This window comes from Mus caroli, chromosome 19 (genome assembly GCF_900094665.2).
Source record: "Mus caroli chromosome 19, CAROLI_EIJ_v1.1, whole genome shotgun sequence".
Taxonomy (NCBI): domain Eukaryota; kingdom Metazoa; phylum Chordata; class Mammalia; order Rodentia; family Muridae; genus Mus; species Mus caroli.
Genome location: NC_034588.1, coordinates 26372307 through 26387943, shown reverse-complemented (window position 1 = coordinate 26387943; position 15637 = coordinate 26372307). Strand labels below are relative to the sequence as shown.

The window sequence follows — 15637 nt, the reverse complement described above, 5'->3', positions numbered from 1 at the left end:
CCGGGAATAGGACTGGGTCTCAGGGTGGTAAGCATGTTTACCCACTGAGCCATCTCACCAGCCCCCTACTATAGCTTAGATGAACGAACACACACACACACACACACACACACACACACACACACACACACGTTAAAGTAAAAGAAGTCAGCTTGGCATGGTGGTGCACGCCTTTAATCCCAGCACTTGGGAGGAAGAGGCAGGTGAATTTCTGAGTTCGAGGCCAGCCTGGTCTACAAAGTGAGTTCCAGGACAGCCAGGGCTACACAGAGAAACCCTGTCTCAAACAACAACAACAACAAAACAAAAACAATAACAAAAACAAAAGAAGTCCGTTTCATTTATACAAACTATCTAGAATATATAAGTCTTTGAAAAGGTAGAACATAGATTAAGATGGGGTCTCTAGGTTGACTGTATATGACATTATCCATAAAAATAGGTTCTATAGACTGACTGAGAAAACCAGCTCATGATGAGGGAAGGATCTGGTGAGGTCTTGCACACACAGTGCAAATGTTAACCACCTCTGCTCCCAGTCTTCTGGGCAGAAAACACATTCTAAATCTTTCTCTTTGAAGCTACAACCCTGTGTGTTTAACATTCTTGGTTCCCACAGTGTTTATCTGAAGGTACAACGACCTCTGTTCCTCCTACAGGTTACAGAGCTGGGAACAGAACGGAGACAAGTTTAGTCTGCACGTATAGACACTACTTTCTATCTTAGGGATCGGCTGCTTATTTCTCTCCAAAAGCATTTACTCCTAGCAACACCCACCCACTCCCACAAATAGAACTAAATAAAGATACTGTTGCAATTTTCCCATCCAAGTAATGTTTGGAATGAGGGATCTAAAAGTCAGAATAAGGAACACTGGAACTAAAAACTTCTATACAAGCCTGCGAGGTTAGATATACCTGGAAGAGGCTAGACTGCCTTCTCTAAGGTGTGGAGCCAACAAATGCTAATGCAGAGACCTTCCTAAAGGTTGTGACGCACATACTATTTTCCCAACCGGTTACATAGTAAATGCTAATGAGTCCAATGTTTCCTCAGTGAAGTTCGGAGTTGTACTATAGACAGACAATTCTAGTAGGAGTACGAAATATGGAAAACGCATAGGGAAATACGGAAATTCTGGTCACTGTCTGCTTTTGTTCCCTGGTTACCTTTAAGCGAGATTTGGTGGTGGGTTTTTTTTTATTGTTGTTGTTTTGTTTTGTTTTGTTTTTGAGGCTCAGGACTCCGAGGACTTGAAACATTTCCACGCTGCTTCCTTGGGCCTTCCCTCAAAATCACGCACCTTACAAGACCATGCAGGTTGGAATTTGCGTTTCTGTCCCGCCCCACCCACCTCCCGGCTCCAGGCGCCTGCACCGGAAGAACACCCGAGCACTTAAAGGAGCCAAAGGCCACGCTGATTGGTTGAAGCTCGTGATCCACTGTCATAGCCAACCAATCCTGGGGCTCTGCCGAAGCAAGGTACTGTCCCTGCGCTGACCGCTCTGGAGCTCTGGCTAGAGGCCTCTGCTGTGGTCACCGTCCCCCCGCACCGTGTCGCGTGAGTGCTTCGGGTCACAGACACCTGGGAGGGAGGGGTCGGCTCCGTCGCACGGTCCCGCACAGCTGCAGCTCCGGCTGGACAGGGAAGGCCAGGGCTCTGGGTTCTGCTGATGCCTCCCGAGGCTGACAGGTATTGCCAACCCAGTTCTGTGAGTGTGATCTCTCTGTACCATTGTCACCAAGTTGGGACAAGACTGCAGAGTGCAATGGACAGGAAAATGGAATTCCTTTAGGGAAATACCTATATGACGCTAAACTGGCTCAACAGAGCGAGAGTGGAAACAAAACAAACACCCCCAGAGGTCATGTGCTTCCTGTGCTGGTTTGGAAGATTTATTGAGAATGATGTTGTGACTAGCCAAAAATTCTGGTACTAAATCAGGGAAGAAATCTGGATGACAGAAATCGTGTAGAATTTCTTTCCTTCTAAATCGAATCCTGGTTCCTCCGATGACCAGAGAAAGTCTGTCTGGGATTTGCACAATCAGCATACCCTTCCCAACACACCTTTCCAGAGTAATTTGAATCATGGCCTCTTGGAACTGGAGACACCCCTGCTTCCCCATCCTCAACCCAAAACCAACAAACAAACAAAATCCAGGAGCAGCCTGGACTCACATCTGTATCCTCCATCCTATAGGACACTGTAGTTGTCTGTGTTGCCTGTAATAAGTCAGTTTGGGGCCACGCTTACTTGTCGCTGATAATATCGTGTCTCTGGGAGAGAGAAATTTGAAGGTATTTGGGACGTCGGGAAGAGTGCAGCATGGCTTTGTTAGGTATGATCAGAAGACGTTGGAAACACTGTTCAAGGGTGAAGTTACAGGGTGTGGCATGCTCATTTGCAGGTGAGATCTCCAGAGGGACACTCCTGTTTGCCTTCTATCTTTAACCGTGTACCTGAGATTTCCCCCGACACATCCAAAGTCCAAGTCCAAGAGTGCAAGGCCCAGAAGGAGGTAAGCCTAAATCCTAGCTAGATTTCCAAAGTGTTTCTCTTCTCTTCTCTAGACGATTGACAGAAAGATGGTCCGACCACTTCAAGGGATGGAGAGCTTACCCCTTAGGCCAAGGGACTGAAGGGAGTGTGGGGGGGGGGGGTAGACTAGAGAACAGTCGGTTTCTTTGAAGATGTTTGAAGATGCTTGCAGCAGATGTAAAAATCCATCCGTCTGCTCCGACATGCAAAAGAAAACTAAAGGATGTTGAGCAGCCTGACAAGGTTGGTCTTCTGTCAAGCATTCCTATTTTGTGCAAGTGTTTGTGTGAGATAGAAGCCACAGAGACTATCACGATGGATGATAACACTTCTCCTGCAGGCTCAGCTGGAAATGACTCATGTGAGCTGCCAATACTTAGATAAGAGAGCAAATGGCTAGAGCCCCCTCCATGATGAGTGCCCTCTGCCTCTGCTGGTAGGGTGCTAAGTGGGACAGTGAGAGACGGGAGGAATCATGATGTCCCAGGGCTGTGGAAGGCTCTCTCTTCCTTCCTGGGAAGTAGTTCAACCTCTGCTCAGCCTCGCAGCCAACTGGCTCAAGGGCTGCTTAATTCCGGGGTGCGATCTTTGTCTTTGTTAGAATACACGGAAATCATTGAAACCAGGCTGTCAGTTCATACTCCCCTGGAGCCCGACTAACAGGGTAACCATCCCAATTGATGCGAACTACCTCTGTTCTCCATGCTCCATGCTAGGTTACTCTAAACCCAGGGATTTCCTTATGAGGAAAGCTGTGGAAATAACTGTTGTCCGGGATTTCCTCAGATTATACATAAATCCTGGCTGTGAAGCATTGAGACGAGCTGCTGTGGTGGGAAGGTATTTAACAGCCTAAGACAGCACTGAAGAAAGTAGAGATGTTGTGACATCCCCCTGGGCCTTATGGTCTTCTGAAAAAAATCAATAACTAACCAAAGTGTTTTTCTGAACATACTTAGTTGTATTTAGAACAAAGTTAGGAGTTCTTACCCATCTATAGTTTATAGCCCTCTGGAGTAGCTGTTATACCTAAATAACAATGCCGTGCCTGATGTAGAGGGTGGCTCAAGTCAGTTTTTAAGGAAATGATGGTTAAAAGGTGATATAGATCATAAAGGGAAAGAAAATCAAAATTTGAATTCATGTCCCAGGCTAGTAAAACAAAACAACCATTCTATTTTTTAAATTTTACTGTAAAATTCAATGAATTATATTGAGCATATTATTATAAAAAGAGGTCTGTACTTCTTCAGGCTAGCCTAAGTGTTTCGGAGAACAGTAACATTGGCTAAGGTAAACCACAATGTTTGGTATATTCGGTGTAATAAATGCATTTTTCTCTCAATGGTATTTCCAACTTGCAATGAGCTTATTGTGCTGTAACTTCCATTGGAAGAAATAATGGAGAAACTCTACAATGTGGTCATTTTAAAACTCCATTTCTGGGCTGAGGAGATGGCTTGGTGGGTAAAGCACTTGCCATGCAACCGTGAAGACCTGTGCTGAAAGCTTGCACATCAATGACGACCTGGGCCCAGAGGCACACATCTGTAATTGCAGTGGTGAGATGAGAGGCAGGCACAGGAGGATCCCTGGAAGCTCCCGACCAGCTAGCCTGGGGTACACAGCCAAGAGGAACATTCTAGAAAGACTGTCTCAAACAAGGTGGAAAGTGCAGAACAATACCTGGGGTTACCCTCTGACCTGGAGGAGCGCCGTGGCACACACCCACCTGCACTCACGCACATGAATGAATATATACACTCACACAAACTTCCCATTCCTGGGGATCCATTTGCAAAGGTGTGTGAGCATCCTCACCCTGCCCTTTTGAGAGCCTCGGTAACTTGGAGAGAATGAAGGCGAGGCTGGAGAAAACTGGCTAGGGGGAAATCAGCTGCAGGAGGATGAGACCTGTGTCAGAGAAGGAGGGGAGCATGAGACGTCAGGAGGAATACTGAAGAATTGACCCTAAGACACTTACATCTTAAGACACAAGGTCAAGAGGGACAGACGGACGTTCTGAGCTCACATCCTCAGTTGCATGGTCTTCCTGTCTGTCAGAACAGCGGATGAGAAGGTGAATCACATTAGGCTTATAGAAGGGAAAACCGAGGTAACGTGGCACTGCGTGTTCACAGAGCAGGGAGAGATGGGAAATCATTTCAGTCAGCTGTTCTTGGCTGAGGAAAGGATGCTCAGGCTGGGTAAGAAGTATGCCTGAGGTTAGATAGCTACTTAGAATTTACACTGTTCCCTAGGGCCTCTCTCTCTCTCTCTCTCTCTCTCTCTCTCTCTCTCTCTCTCTCTCCATTATCCCAGTTGATAGGAGCCCAGAGCCTGTATAAGGATGCACAGAGTCTATTATTTAAATATGCCTTGCATTTTCCACTTTAGGTCAAGATGGGGTTTATATTCTCGAAATCTATGAACGAAAACATGAAAAACCAACAGGAGTTCATGGTTACACATGCTCGGCTTCAGGTATGTGCTAGTTAAGATGCTATGTTCCTAATCATGTTAAGTTTCTAGAATGGTGCTCTAGAGGCACAGTCTTCTTCGACTCCCTTTGACTCCTAATCAAGACGCTCTTGGGCTCCATCCTCAAAGACAAGGTGAAGTGGATGGCCAAATAACTGGTGAACAGCCCGTGTTTCCAGTCCAGATACTTGAGCCAAAATTTCTATACCACTAGGTAATTGCTTAGAGTATATTATGAACAGAATATGGCTCTTCCGCGAGGCATTCTGAATTCCTAAAACCTGTGAGTATATTAGGAATGTGATGCCTTACATGGAAAGGGAATTTACAATATGTTCATCTAAAGAAGTGTTATTCTGGATTATCAATATGGATCCATTGTAACTTCCAGGACCTTTATAAGAACGTGTGAGAGAGAGAAAGAGAGAGAGAGAGAGAGAGAGAGAGAGAGAGAGAGAGAGAGAGAGAGAGAGAGAGAGAGAGAGAGAGAGAGAGAGAGAGAATTAGATGTTATACTGTTACCCATAAAAGTCTTAAACACAGCCATAACCTGAGAACCACTCTACTGGCTTTGAAGATGGAGAGAACCGGGGCCATGGGCCAAAAAATGCAGGCAGCCTTAATAAGCTGGAAAAGCCAAAGAAACAGAGAGACAGAGCCTCGCCAGCCCGATTTGGCCCTTTAACCACAGATCATAACTTGTGAAAGCTGCACTAGGAAATGGTTATAGACTGTGGCGCTTGACCTTGGATTGTACAGTAGATGTTTAGAAAAAAAAAGTCAAACAGATTGCTGAATTATCTAATATAAGCTGTCAAAGTATTTTTAAAATATTACAAGACACAGCTGAATGTTAAAATGTTCGACCTAAATTGTCTTGCTAAGGTTTTAGACAATGGTCATGATGAAGCCCCTATGGTCTGTTATGGCTCTAAGAGTAGAAAGCCTTACTCTTGGGCGGTACAAGTGAGAGATAACCTAGACACCTGGATGAATCAATTCATAGCATCCTGACTGTGCACATGACCTGTCCTCGGTCTCCTGGTCTGTACCCTAGAGGCAATACACACTTCTGAGATGCTCCAAGAAGTAAAAATTATGCACATTCTATAGAATGTACATTCTATAGAATGTGTACTCTAATGCCTCTTGCTTATATTAGGTGTTGCTATCATTGCTATTAAAAATATTTTTTAAGTGTTAGGGTTTCATATAGCCCAGGCTAGCTTCAAGCTGGTTATGTAGTCTAAGATGGCCTTGCGCTTGTAGTCCTTCTGTCTGTCTCTTCAGTGATAGGAGTATTGGTATGTACCACCATACCCCACTGATGTTAAAAAGTTAAGTTTCGGTGTGGGATAATGGTTCCTTGGGGGAAAATTGAAAGAATGGACAAGTTACTTACTATAATGGAGCAATGGCCAGAGGAGACGTATAGGTTAGGAATCAGCCCAGTATCTCAGAAATAAGAATGGCGTGTGTGGGTGGAAACTACAAGAGTTTCATTCTTATATCAGACTGCATGACCTCAGGATCTGTGACGATCTGGGGCTTCTATTCCTCTTTATTCCTCTTGGAAGTTACAGAAAACCAGAGACTCCTACACCAGAGGAGTTCATCACTGCGCGGAAGCAGTGTGAGCTAAGTACCGATGTCACTTCCTCCTGCTACTCAAAGCCCATGCACTCTGTGGGTCAGCTATGGGGAAGACTGAGTGTCGGGAATCTCCTGCTTCTGTGGGGAACCATGAACAGGAGGAATGTGGAGGCGTTTGCTTCGTTTCACGCCCCAGGGTTGTTCACTGACATGCAAGCAAGATATCGCTCAGCTCCGGTAGCTAGGGCCTCGCTTTTTTTTTTTTTTTTTTTTGACCTACCCATCAAGACTGTACAGAATGTTCAAGGTCCCTGGTGGTCACCTGACTGGCCAGAGGCAAGAGAACGGCTTTAAGTCCTCTCCATGGATGCCAGTGAGCAGGTTTTCAGTATGTGCCGTTGAGATCGAGCTGTGTCAGCCATCACTCTTCAGATTAGCTAAACCCAAAGCGAGCCCAACCTGGGAACCCAGCCCCCTTGGAGCCCGTAGCTTTGTCTCAGCTGGAAGAAGAAAGATTGGAATTCTCCTGAGGGCTGTGGCTACCGCACCTGCATGCAACCAAGGAGAGACTGAGGTGTGGTCTCACCAGTTGCATCCTCAAACACGCCACCTTCGTTTTCCAGCAGACAGACCCCTACGTTCTATTTGTCCTGTCTCGGATTCCTGACTCTACAGTGGACATGTCACACCTGAGCCTCACGTAGCTTCCACAGAGCAAAGGTTATTTTAAACAAAAACTCACCAAATTACTTACCATCAGTTACAGGCTGATGTTAAATCCCTCAACAACTTGTATGCTGGAAACCCAACCCCAATCAGACTTCATTTGGAGATTGGGTCTATACAGAGGTGATCGAGTTAAAATAAATCCTTAGGGTGGGTATTAATCTGATACGTTGTTGACTTTTAAGAGGAAATTTAATCATGCACCCCAAATATGTCATTTACAAACCAGTGACAGAGGTCTCCTCACAGCTTGTTCAGGAATCAAATACATTGATTTTTTGATTTCTAGATTCCAGAACTGAGACAAAAACAAAAACCCTCTTTTTTTTCCCTATTGTTTAAACTAGCCAGATCGTGGTCTCTGTTTTTTGGGGGGTGGGGGAGGCGCAGTGGTGGCAGGTGTGCAGCCTTAGCAAGCAAAAGAGGGAAGCACTTGGAACCTGCGTCCAGAAGGGGGCGCTGGTGCAACGAGCAAGGAGCTCCCTGCAGCTCAACTGCAATTTTCTGCTTTTCTCCCTATTTCTCTAAACCTTTGCCAGGAGCATCAGAGAGGTCATGAGTGGGAGAGATTTTGGTCACCATGAGGTTTTTGTACAGAATGGCGCATCAGTTTCACTGCACACTTACCTGTGTGCACGGCAGTATCTGAATTGCATCAGGCTCCTATCCTCACTGCAAACTTTGCAAACCGACTACATCGGTTAAATTCCATGAAAAGAATGCATCCTAAGTGTTGTAGGGTCCCTACCTACATAGTTTCGGGAGTTTAGACATTTTTGCAGATGTTCAGTGATTATTATGTCAAGGCCTTTGTTTTCCTCCTCAAGAACCACAAAAAGGTTTGTTTTTATTTTCCTTAAAAAAAAAAAAAAAAAAAAAGGATGGTTTTTGAGAATTTCATACAAGGCTTGGGGCTACGGTTAAGTGGTAGAGCATTTGCCCAGCATGCACATGGTTCTGGATTCATTACTGCTGGGGGTGGGGGGAGGAGGGGAGGGGGTAGTGTTTAAGATGGAAGGGACTCACATTAGTAGTTACAACGATATTACCGTCAATTTTTAGTTTTCCGGTAGAAACTGCTTCTTCTAACTTCCGTTACTGAGAATGAGCTAGCTATACAGTTAAAATGAGCAGTTTTCACAGTGCCACTAGGTGGCACACAAACAACTTTATAACAAAGTAAAACCTGGAAAGAGTCCTGGTGTTATGATGTAGGCTGGAAAGGGGAAACCTAACACAGAGAAAGAAATATACAGACGTCTGCCCGAGTTATGCAGTGGGACTGTAGACAGAGAGCAGTATGGTCATGCAAAGATTGGTGGGCAGCAAAAGTTTGTCGTTTGCTGTGTTCAGGGAACAACATGAGAGAAAAACAAAATCCAACCAAACATGAGAGCCAGGCTGTCTGTGTGCTGAAAAGTTAATGTAGTATAGATTCTCTTAGTTTTTAGTGAGATTGGATTTTGCACATGGAAGATGTAGTGTTCTGACCCTGGTTAATTTGTATTGGAGCCACCTGAAAAGAGGGAATTTCAGTTGAAGAACTACTTCAATTAGATTGCATCATGTCTGTGAGAGATTATCTTGACTAATGAATGATAAGCGCTCAGCCCACTGTGGGCAGCACCATTCCTAGGCAGGTAAGTCTGGGCTGCATAAGGAAGATAGCTGGATAGGAGCCCCTGGCTAGAAAATGGTGTTTTCCACATGGTCCCTACCTCCAGGTTCCAGCCTTGAGTTCTAGACCTGACTTCCCTCCGTGATGGATTGCAACCTGTAAAATTAAATAAATCCTGTCCTTCTAACATTGTTTTTTGGTCATGGGGGTCACAGTTACAGAAGCAGTTCCTAATGTGGAAATAATAAAAGACACTTCCAGACACACCGAGGGGTTTCTGTGTTTTAGACATGACGATGGTCAGCGGTTTATGTGAATTTCGGTGGTGTGCTTATCAAGTGCTAAAATACCTTGGTGATTTCTTCTCTCAAGGGATCACACACTCTTGAAGAGGGTAAAGATGGCAGCCAATGAGTTCAGTAGTGTGTTAAGAACCAAGAACGATGTATATTAGTATGTCTGCTGACTATAGAATGGCAGGGGCTTATCTAAAGGCCACCTATTCAGTTAACACTTAGTCCTGGCACTGAACCGATGCCAGCTTGTTAATGAGAGAATAAACATGAAAACATGGGGTTGAGACCTTTGCCCTCTGTCTGTTCTGACATGGTTCAAGTTGTTTATGTAGAACTTTTCTCAGAAGAAAAAATATTTAGATCATGTTTAATGAGCACACTTTTAAATCTATTAGGAAAACTGATGTTAGTTTTAGGTTTATTGTTAGGTTTTGTTTAGAATATTTGACGAATCTAGCTATTGGTTTAGGTGGTTACTTATAATAATTATACCATTGGAGACATGAGTTTACTACATATGGGTATACTTTAGTTTTTCAGTCATTAAACATTGTTTAGATGACAAATACTACTAAGACATAATTTTCAGTTACATTTTTCCAAAAGAAAAACATTAACTTCAAGTTTCATTTGTTTCAAAATTTTTGAACATGAAGACCTCAACATTTTTAAAACTACGGTAGAACGAGAGATTACGTCATTACCTTTCTTCTTCCTCCCTCCCACCTGATCCATGAGGTCTCTCTGATGCCTCCTTACTAAGACTCCCACTGCCGTAGGTGAATCATTGTTGCTGTTGTCATTGTTGTTGTTGTTGTTGCTGTCCTTTGAGACAGGGTGGCAATGTAGCCCAACTTGGCCTCAATTCACAATTCTTCTTTCTGTGTCTCCTCTTGAGTTCTAGAAGGACGGTCATACCCTCCCAAGCCTGGTGCCGAACTCTTAACCTGTATCCTGTGAGAGAGAGAGCTTTACAACTGTGTTTGAGTCCAGTCGTTATCTTTGACAACAACTTCTGCATAGTTTGATGGCCCCTTTCCCCTTGTGCACACTGTGTGTTTGTCATGTCATGCAGTCAGTCCCGGGATCTTGTCACGGTCTCATCTCATCTGGGGCATCCTCTGAGTTCTTGGCTGTCTTATACATTTTGATGCGCTGAGTTCACTCTTTACCATAAAGTTTATTCCTGTGACAAGGACAGTGTGTTCTGTGTCCACCCCAGCATCATCCTGTTTATGATCTTTAGAAAGATCTTTAGAAAGCTTTCTGCTTCTGCCTTGGAGAGTTCCTTGTCATAGACTGATAACTATGTGATGCTTTATTGGGGATAAAGAGAAAAATGTATCCTGTGATAGTTCGTTTAGACAGTAGTTCTTAATCCCAGCTGCATACTAGAACTACCTAAATGCCCTGAAAAACACTAAACTAAACTAAACTTATGCTGACCTAACCTTCCAATTAATATTCTGAATAATTCTTTTGGTACGCTAGTATGGTTACCGAAGAGCTCCACAGATGTTTACGGCTCAGGACACAGATGATGAACGTGCCTGGATCTTGTTTTGATTTAGATGCCTTTTCATAGGAACACAGATTATTAATTAGTGTATTTATATCACTTTGGAAGGTATGCATTGGTATGTGAGTTTGGAAAATAAGTAGTCTGGCAAGGATAGGTTTTACACACTCACTATTCATGTGTACAAAGTCATATGATGTCTCTTTAACAGAACTCAAAATGAGTCTCAGCTTCTACTGATCAAGGCAATTTGGGCAAGACAAAGTGGCTCAATTGCTTCTTGCTCTTTCTTCTTCTCTGTTCATTTTTCCTTGGACCAATCTTGGTTTGACCTAGGCGACCGCAGGTGGTACAGGCGCTAGAGGAGGCTTCTCTGATTGAGCGGAGCTTCTCTGCTGACTCCTAGGAACACGGGGTGATCTGCTCTGAGGACTGTGCTCCAGGGGGAGTCTGGCCCTGACTTCTACACTCTTCAATGCTGTGGATCCTTGAGACCCAGTTATCTTCTCCAGCTATCTCTGGCTCATATTCTCTGCCCAAGTCTCTGCTATGAGTGTAGCATTCTGGTATGCTACCTCCGTCTAATTTTTAGCTATCCCCTGTAAACCTTTTCATGGGAAAGGGAACCATGTGGACACTTATGTAGCTGAGATGAACCCAACTGTCTCTCTCAGGCCTGCCTGAACCCAGATCTGCCTTGTCTCTCTACTTTGGATTCCCCCCTCCCAGAATCCTCTCTGTTTAGGGATTCTCCAGGCCCACCTGGGGTTATCTTAGTATGCTCCTGTACTACAACTCCCAGGAGAGGCCACGTGGCTAAGCCTTATCCTTACACCAAAACGCATTTTCCTCTCTCAGTTCCTGCCACGGTAGAACGAGGACACGACGAGAAACTGAGTCACGTTACGTTTCTTCCATCACGAACTCTAGCTTTCTGTTTCTTAGCTTTGCTGATGATGTGTGCTGTCGAGGTTTTAGAATTTAAAAGACAAGAAGAAGCAGTTTCTCTCTGAAGAAAGAGGGGCTTACGTTTCATTTTGCTACTACTCTGTGATTTTTCTTTTCTTTTTTTTTTTAAAATCCAACCAGATATTGTGTCCTGTAGTTTGGGCTGTTCAAAGCCAAGAAAGGCACTGATTGAAGTGCCACAAGACAAAACATGTGACAAACAAAAATCTCTATTGACATCCCTCCATCACTGTATGAAGACCTGGCATTTCAGTTTGTAGTGGGTGCATTTGGAAGGCAACATGAATGGAGAACAGCACAGTGCCTGTTTAGTGACCCAGAAATCTTTCTTTCACACAAAACAGAGAAGCCAGGGAACATAGCCGTGACTTGGATCCATAGCCATACAGTCAAGACCTCAGGGAGCAGGGCACATTGGAAGGAATTGTCACTGCCAAAGGTACAGTTGCACAGAGCTGTTCAGGAAACCTAGTGGGAATCTACTGTGATTTAAACAAAAGAAAGGAGGAACAGAGGAAGGAGAACAAAGGAAGGAGGAAAAGCCGATGTGACACGGTTCCAAGGTGGCAGGTGACTAACTGCCCTTTTGTCTTTTGTGCTTAGCTGGAAAGGCAGCTGACCATGCAGAATGAGATGAGAGAAAGGCAAATGGCTATGCAGATCGCCTGGTCTCGGGAATTCCTCAAATATTTTGGAACGTTTTTTGGCATTGCAACCATCTCTTTAGCAACTGGGTATGCTTACCATTTACTTGAAGAGTTTCTGAAATAACAAAGTCTTTGCAGTGGTCATAGCGCTCGCTCGTTAAGTTGGCTGGAGTAGGCCTTTGAGTTTCGAGCCCTGAGTATTACGTAAACAAAGAAAGCGCCCCTGGCTTACTCCTCTCACAGCTCATCCTGCCTTCAGTTCCTGATGTTCCTTTTGTCTGTTTCTCTAGTCTATAAGTTAAAGAGAGCTCACTAGACACCAAGATGGATGGCCTCTGTGCTCATCCCAGCCGTCCTGAATAGTAGCTCTCAATCATTGTCTGCTTTCAAAGGGGGAATCTAAGCCTTGAGGTCAAAGGAAGATTAACAAGTCACAGACCCTCCCCTTGAGAGCCGAAAAAAATCTGGCAAGGTTTGTTGGACAAGGAAATTCAATTGTTCAATTTCTACAGAAGGCTCAGATGAATTAAATAGCCTACGAGATAGGATACATTCTTCCAAAGGTGTTTTTTGTTTTTTTAACAAGGATAAGATATGTATTTGCAGGTTATGTTTGACATTTATTGTTTTGTTTCTGAAACAGAGCACTAAAGCGAAAGAAGCCAGCCTTTCTCGTTCCTATAGTCCCGCTGAGCTTCATCTTCACCTACCAGTATGACCTGGGCTACGGAACTCTTCTACAGAGAATGAAAAGTAGGTCTTCCTCAGCTAGAGCGTCTGTGTGGTAAATAGTCTGTGCTTCAGGACTGGGGCTGAGAGATGGCTCCGTTGGTAATGCGCTCACTCTTCAAGCAGGAGGCCTCAGTTCAGCCTCCAGGACCCATGTGAAAAAGCCAGGTGTGACGGTACAGGTTTGTAATCTCAGTACACGGGAGGCAGAGACACAGATCTCTGGGGCTCCTGGCTAGCCAGACGAGCCTCCTTGGCAGGCTCCAGGCTAGTCTAAGATCTTGTGTCATGCACAAAAACAAACACAGAGATAACGCCTGAGGAGACTGGTGGTTAACCTCAGGCCTCCTCACGCAAGTACACACACATGAACATATACATGCACACGCGCGCGCACACACACACACACACACACCCTCCTTATAAATCTTTGACTAATGTGGATTCTGATAGGACCATTTTCCTACAATCCAGAGAACCAGCATCTCTTTAGTGGCATGGAGTCAGCTTTTAGTAGCTCATAAGAACTGACTGCTAAATGTTTAGAAATTTTGCATGGTGGATATGAGGAACACTTGTTTTTTTAAAAAATTAAACAAAATGGGTTTACTTATTTATTTATAACTAAACAAAATAGGTATAAGTCTACAGACTGATAATTAAATTATAATAAACACTAAATTTTGTTTAAAACAAAAAAGCGTTAAATACGCAGAACTCATCTGTCTTAAATTACTTTTCTATTCTGTATAATCATAGATTATTTGTATCCATTGTATCTGCATTATGCAAATGTAGACGCAGCATACAGATGCAACAACAACAACAAAAAACCAGCATCACTCATTGGTGGCTTGTGATTGGCCAGGTGAGGAGTATTTACATTGTGGAAACTGGCGAAACACCAAGTCAAGGCTTACCCTTGTCTTCTGCTGATCATCTGGGCCAGGGATTGGAAAACGTTGACATTTTAAACCTTTGGGAAAGAATTCTAATGACTTCTATAAGTATTCTTCCTTTTGCAGACAACTTATTCGTTTTTAGTGTCAATTCTCAGTTGTTTGTGTGTGTGGTATATTGGTCAGATCAAGGTAGTTAAAGTGATCGCCTCATGCATTTATCTTTTCTTTTGTGTACTATTTCTGAGACACAGTCTCCCTGTGTGGCCTAGGCTGACCTTGAACTCATGATCGTCTTGTCTTTCCTCCTGCGTGATAGAATATAAGCATGTAATGTGTTTCCCCTGAGTGGTGTATTCCTTCTCCTGAGTCAGATGGGTGAGGTGCTTAACTCTGAGATTTAAGGTCATGGATCCAGTCCCCACAGTGTGTCCCTGGATCAGCAACCAGGCCCTCTTAGGGAACCCTTAGGACGTCTTCATCAGCTTACCCGTGTCTGCATTTTATTTAAGGTGAAGCTGAGGACATATTGGAAACAGAAAAGACGAAGCTGGAGCTGCCAAAAGGACTGATCACCTTTGAAAGCCTTGAGAAAGCCAGAAGGGAACAGAGTAAACTCTTCTCAGACAAATGAAGTCACAGTTACCCTCAGAGCACACATCGTGTCTCCAAAGCACAAAGTTGTTGGCTTGAATCATGGTGTTTACAGTTTTTTAAATGATCAAGATTTTGATATGATGCATTTTTATTTTAGAATATTAAAATTCAAAATGAATTTGTTGAACTATTTTAAAATAAAATTTCTAACACTCCACCAAATCATGGCAGTATTCTAAATAGCATTCAAATTTCTTGTGTGTATGTGTGTTTTATAAGTATTCAAGGGCAAAATTAATAAATTATGTTGTTCTGAATTTGACCCCAATGTCCTGCTGCTTGAGGTCCTGTGAGACAGACTGTCCTCGGTATTCAGTGCTCCCAGGCTGTTGTGTCCTGTCTCACACAAAAGAACGACCAATACACCGTGAACTACAACGTTTGGGGGGGGGGAGGAGGGGGAGGAAGAGATGATGAAGTTGAGAGATATAAATGGGGGTCAGTAGGGAGTGTGAGAAGGGAAATGGGTTGATTTTATTTCATTGTATACATATATGATAGCCTTAAACAACCAATCAACCAATAAATAAGTAGGTAGATAGATAGATAGATAGATAGATAGATAGATAGATAGATAGATAGATAGATGTTAGATAGAATAAATTATAGAGGAAAGAGATGGTGATTTCATCTGATGGATCCAGGCACAATGGAATATACCATAATATCAACTAATCAGGAGGCTAGGGCAGGAAGTTCTTAAGTTTGAGACTAGGCTGAGCAGTGTAACAAGATTCTGTCACACACACACACACACACACACAATCTCATAATACTAGTGTGTCATTGGTGTCCAAAATGGTTCATCAAGAGTTTTAAATTTAGAATTATTCTGCTATGTGAGCTTTCGAACATCAGTGTCCAGCAGTTGGAACTTCAAAGCTGTGTCGCTAAAGACCTTACAGAACATTTAGCTGCTGTGCAACCCACCCAGGCCCGTGGCGCTCTTGGACTGTCAGA

At 43.6% G+C, this 15637-nt stretch overlaps 1 protein-coding gene across 2 annotated transcripts; it reads left to right on the top strand.

The window, feature by feature from the left end:
• Window positions 1-1469: 1469 nt before the first annotated feature.
• Plgrkt (plasminogen receptor with a C-terminal lysine) lies at window positions 1470-14903 on the top strand. Of its 2 annotated transcripts, none has more exons than XM_021152304.1 (6): window positions 1470-1562; window positions 2413-2523; window positions 4941-5027; window positions 12349-12479; window positions 13036-13145; window positions 14533-14834. In XM_021152304.1, the coding sequence occupies exons 3-6, from the start codon at window positions 4947-4949 to the stop codon at window positions 14652-14654; spliced, it is 444 nt and encodes a 147-aa protein (XP_021007963.1). In that variant the 5' UTR covers window positions 1470-1562; window positions 2413-2523; window positions 4941-4946; the 3' UTR covers window positions 14655-14834. The 2 variants fall into 2 exon arrangements, with proteins under 2 accessions (XP_021007963.1, XP_021007964.1); XM_021152305.2 differs by lacking the exon at window positions 1470-1562 and adding an exon at window positions 1570-1694 and having other exon boundaries at window positions 14533-14903.
• The last annotated feature ends 734 nt before the right edge of the window (window positions 14904-15637 follow it).

Excerpts from the sequence above, each read along its gene's own strand:
- Plgrkt (XM_021152305.2), top strand. The coding sequence starts at position 4,947 with ATGGGGTTTATATTCTCGAAATCTATGAACGAAAACATGAAAAACCAA. Across the intron at positions 5,028-12,348 it reads TTACACATGCTCGGCTTCAG|CTGGAAAGGCAGCTGACCAT; the intron begins GTATGTGCTAGT and ends TTTTGTGCTTAG. Across the intron at positions 12,480-13,035 it reads ACCATCTCTTTAGCAACTGG|AGCACTAAAGCGAAAGAAGC; the intron begins GTATGCTTACCA and ends TTTCTGAAACAG.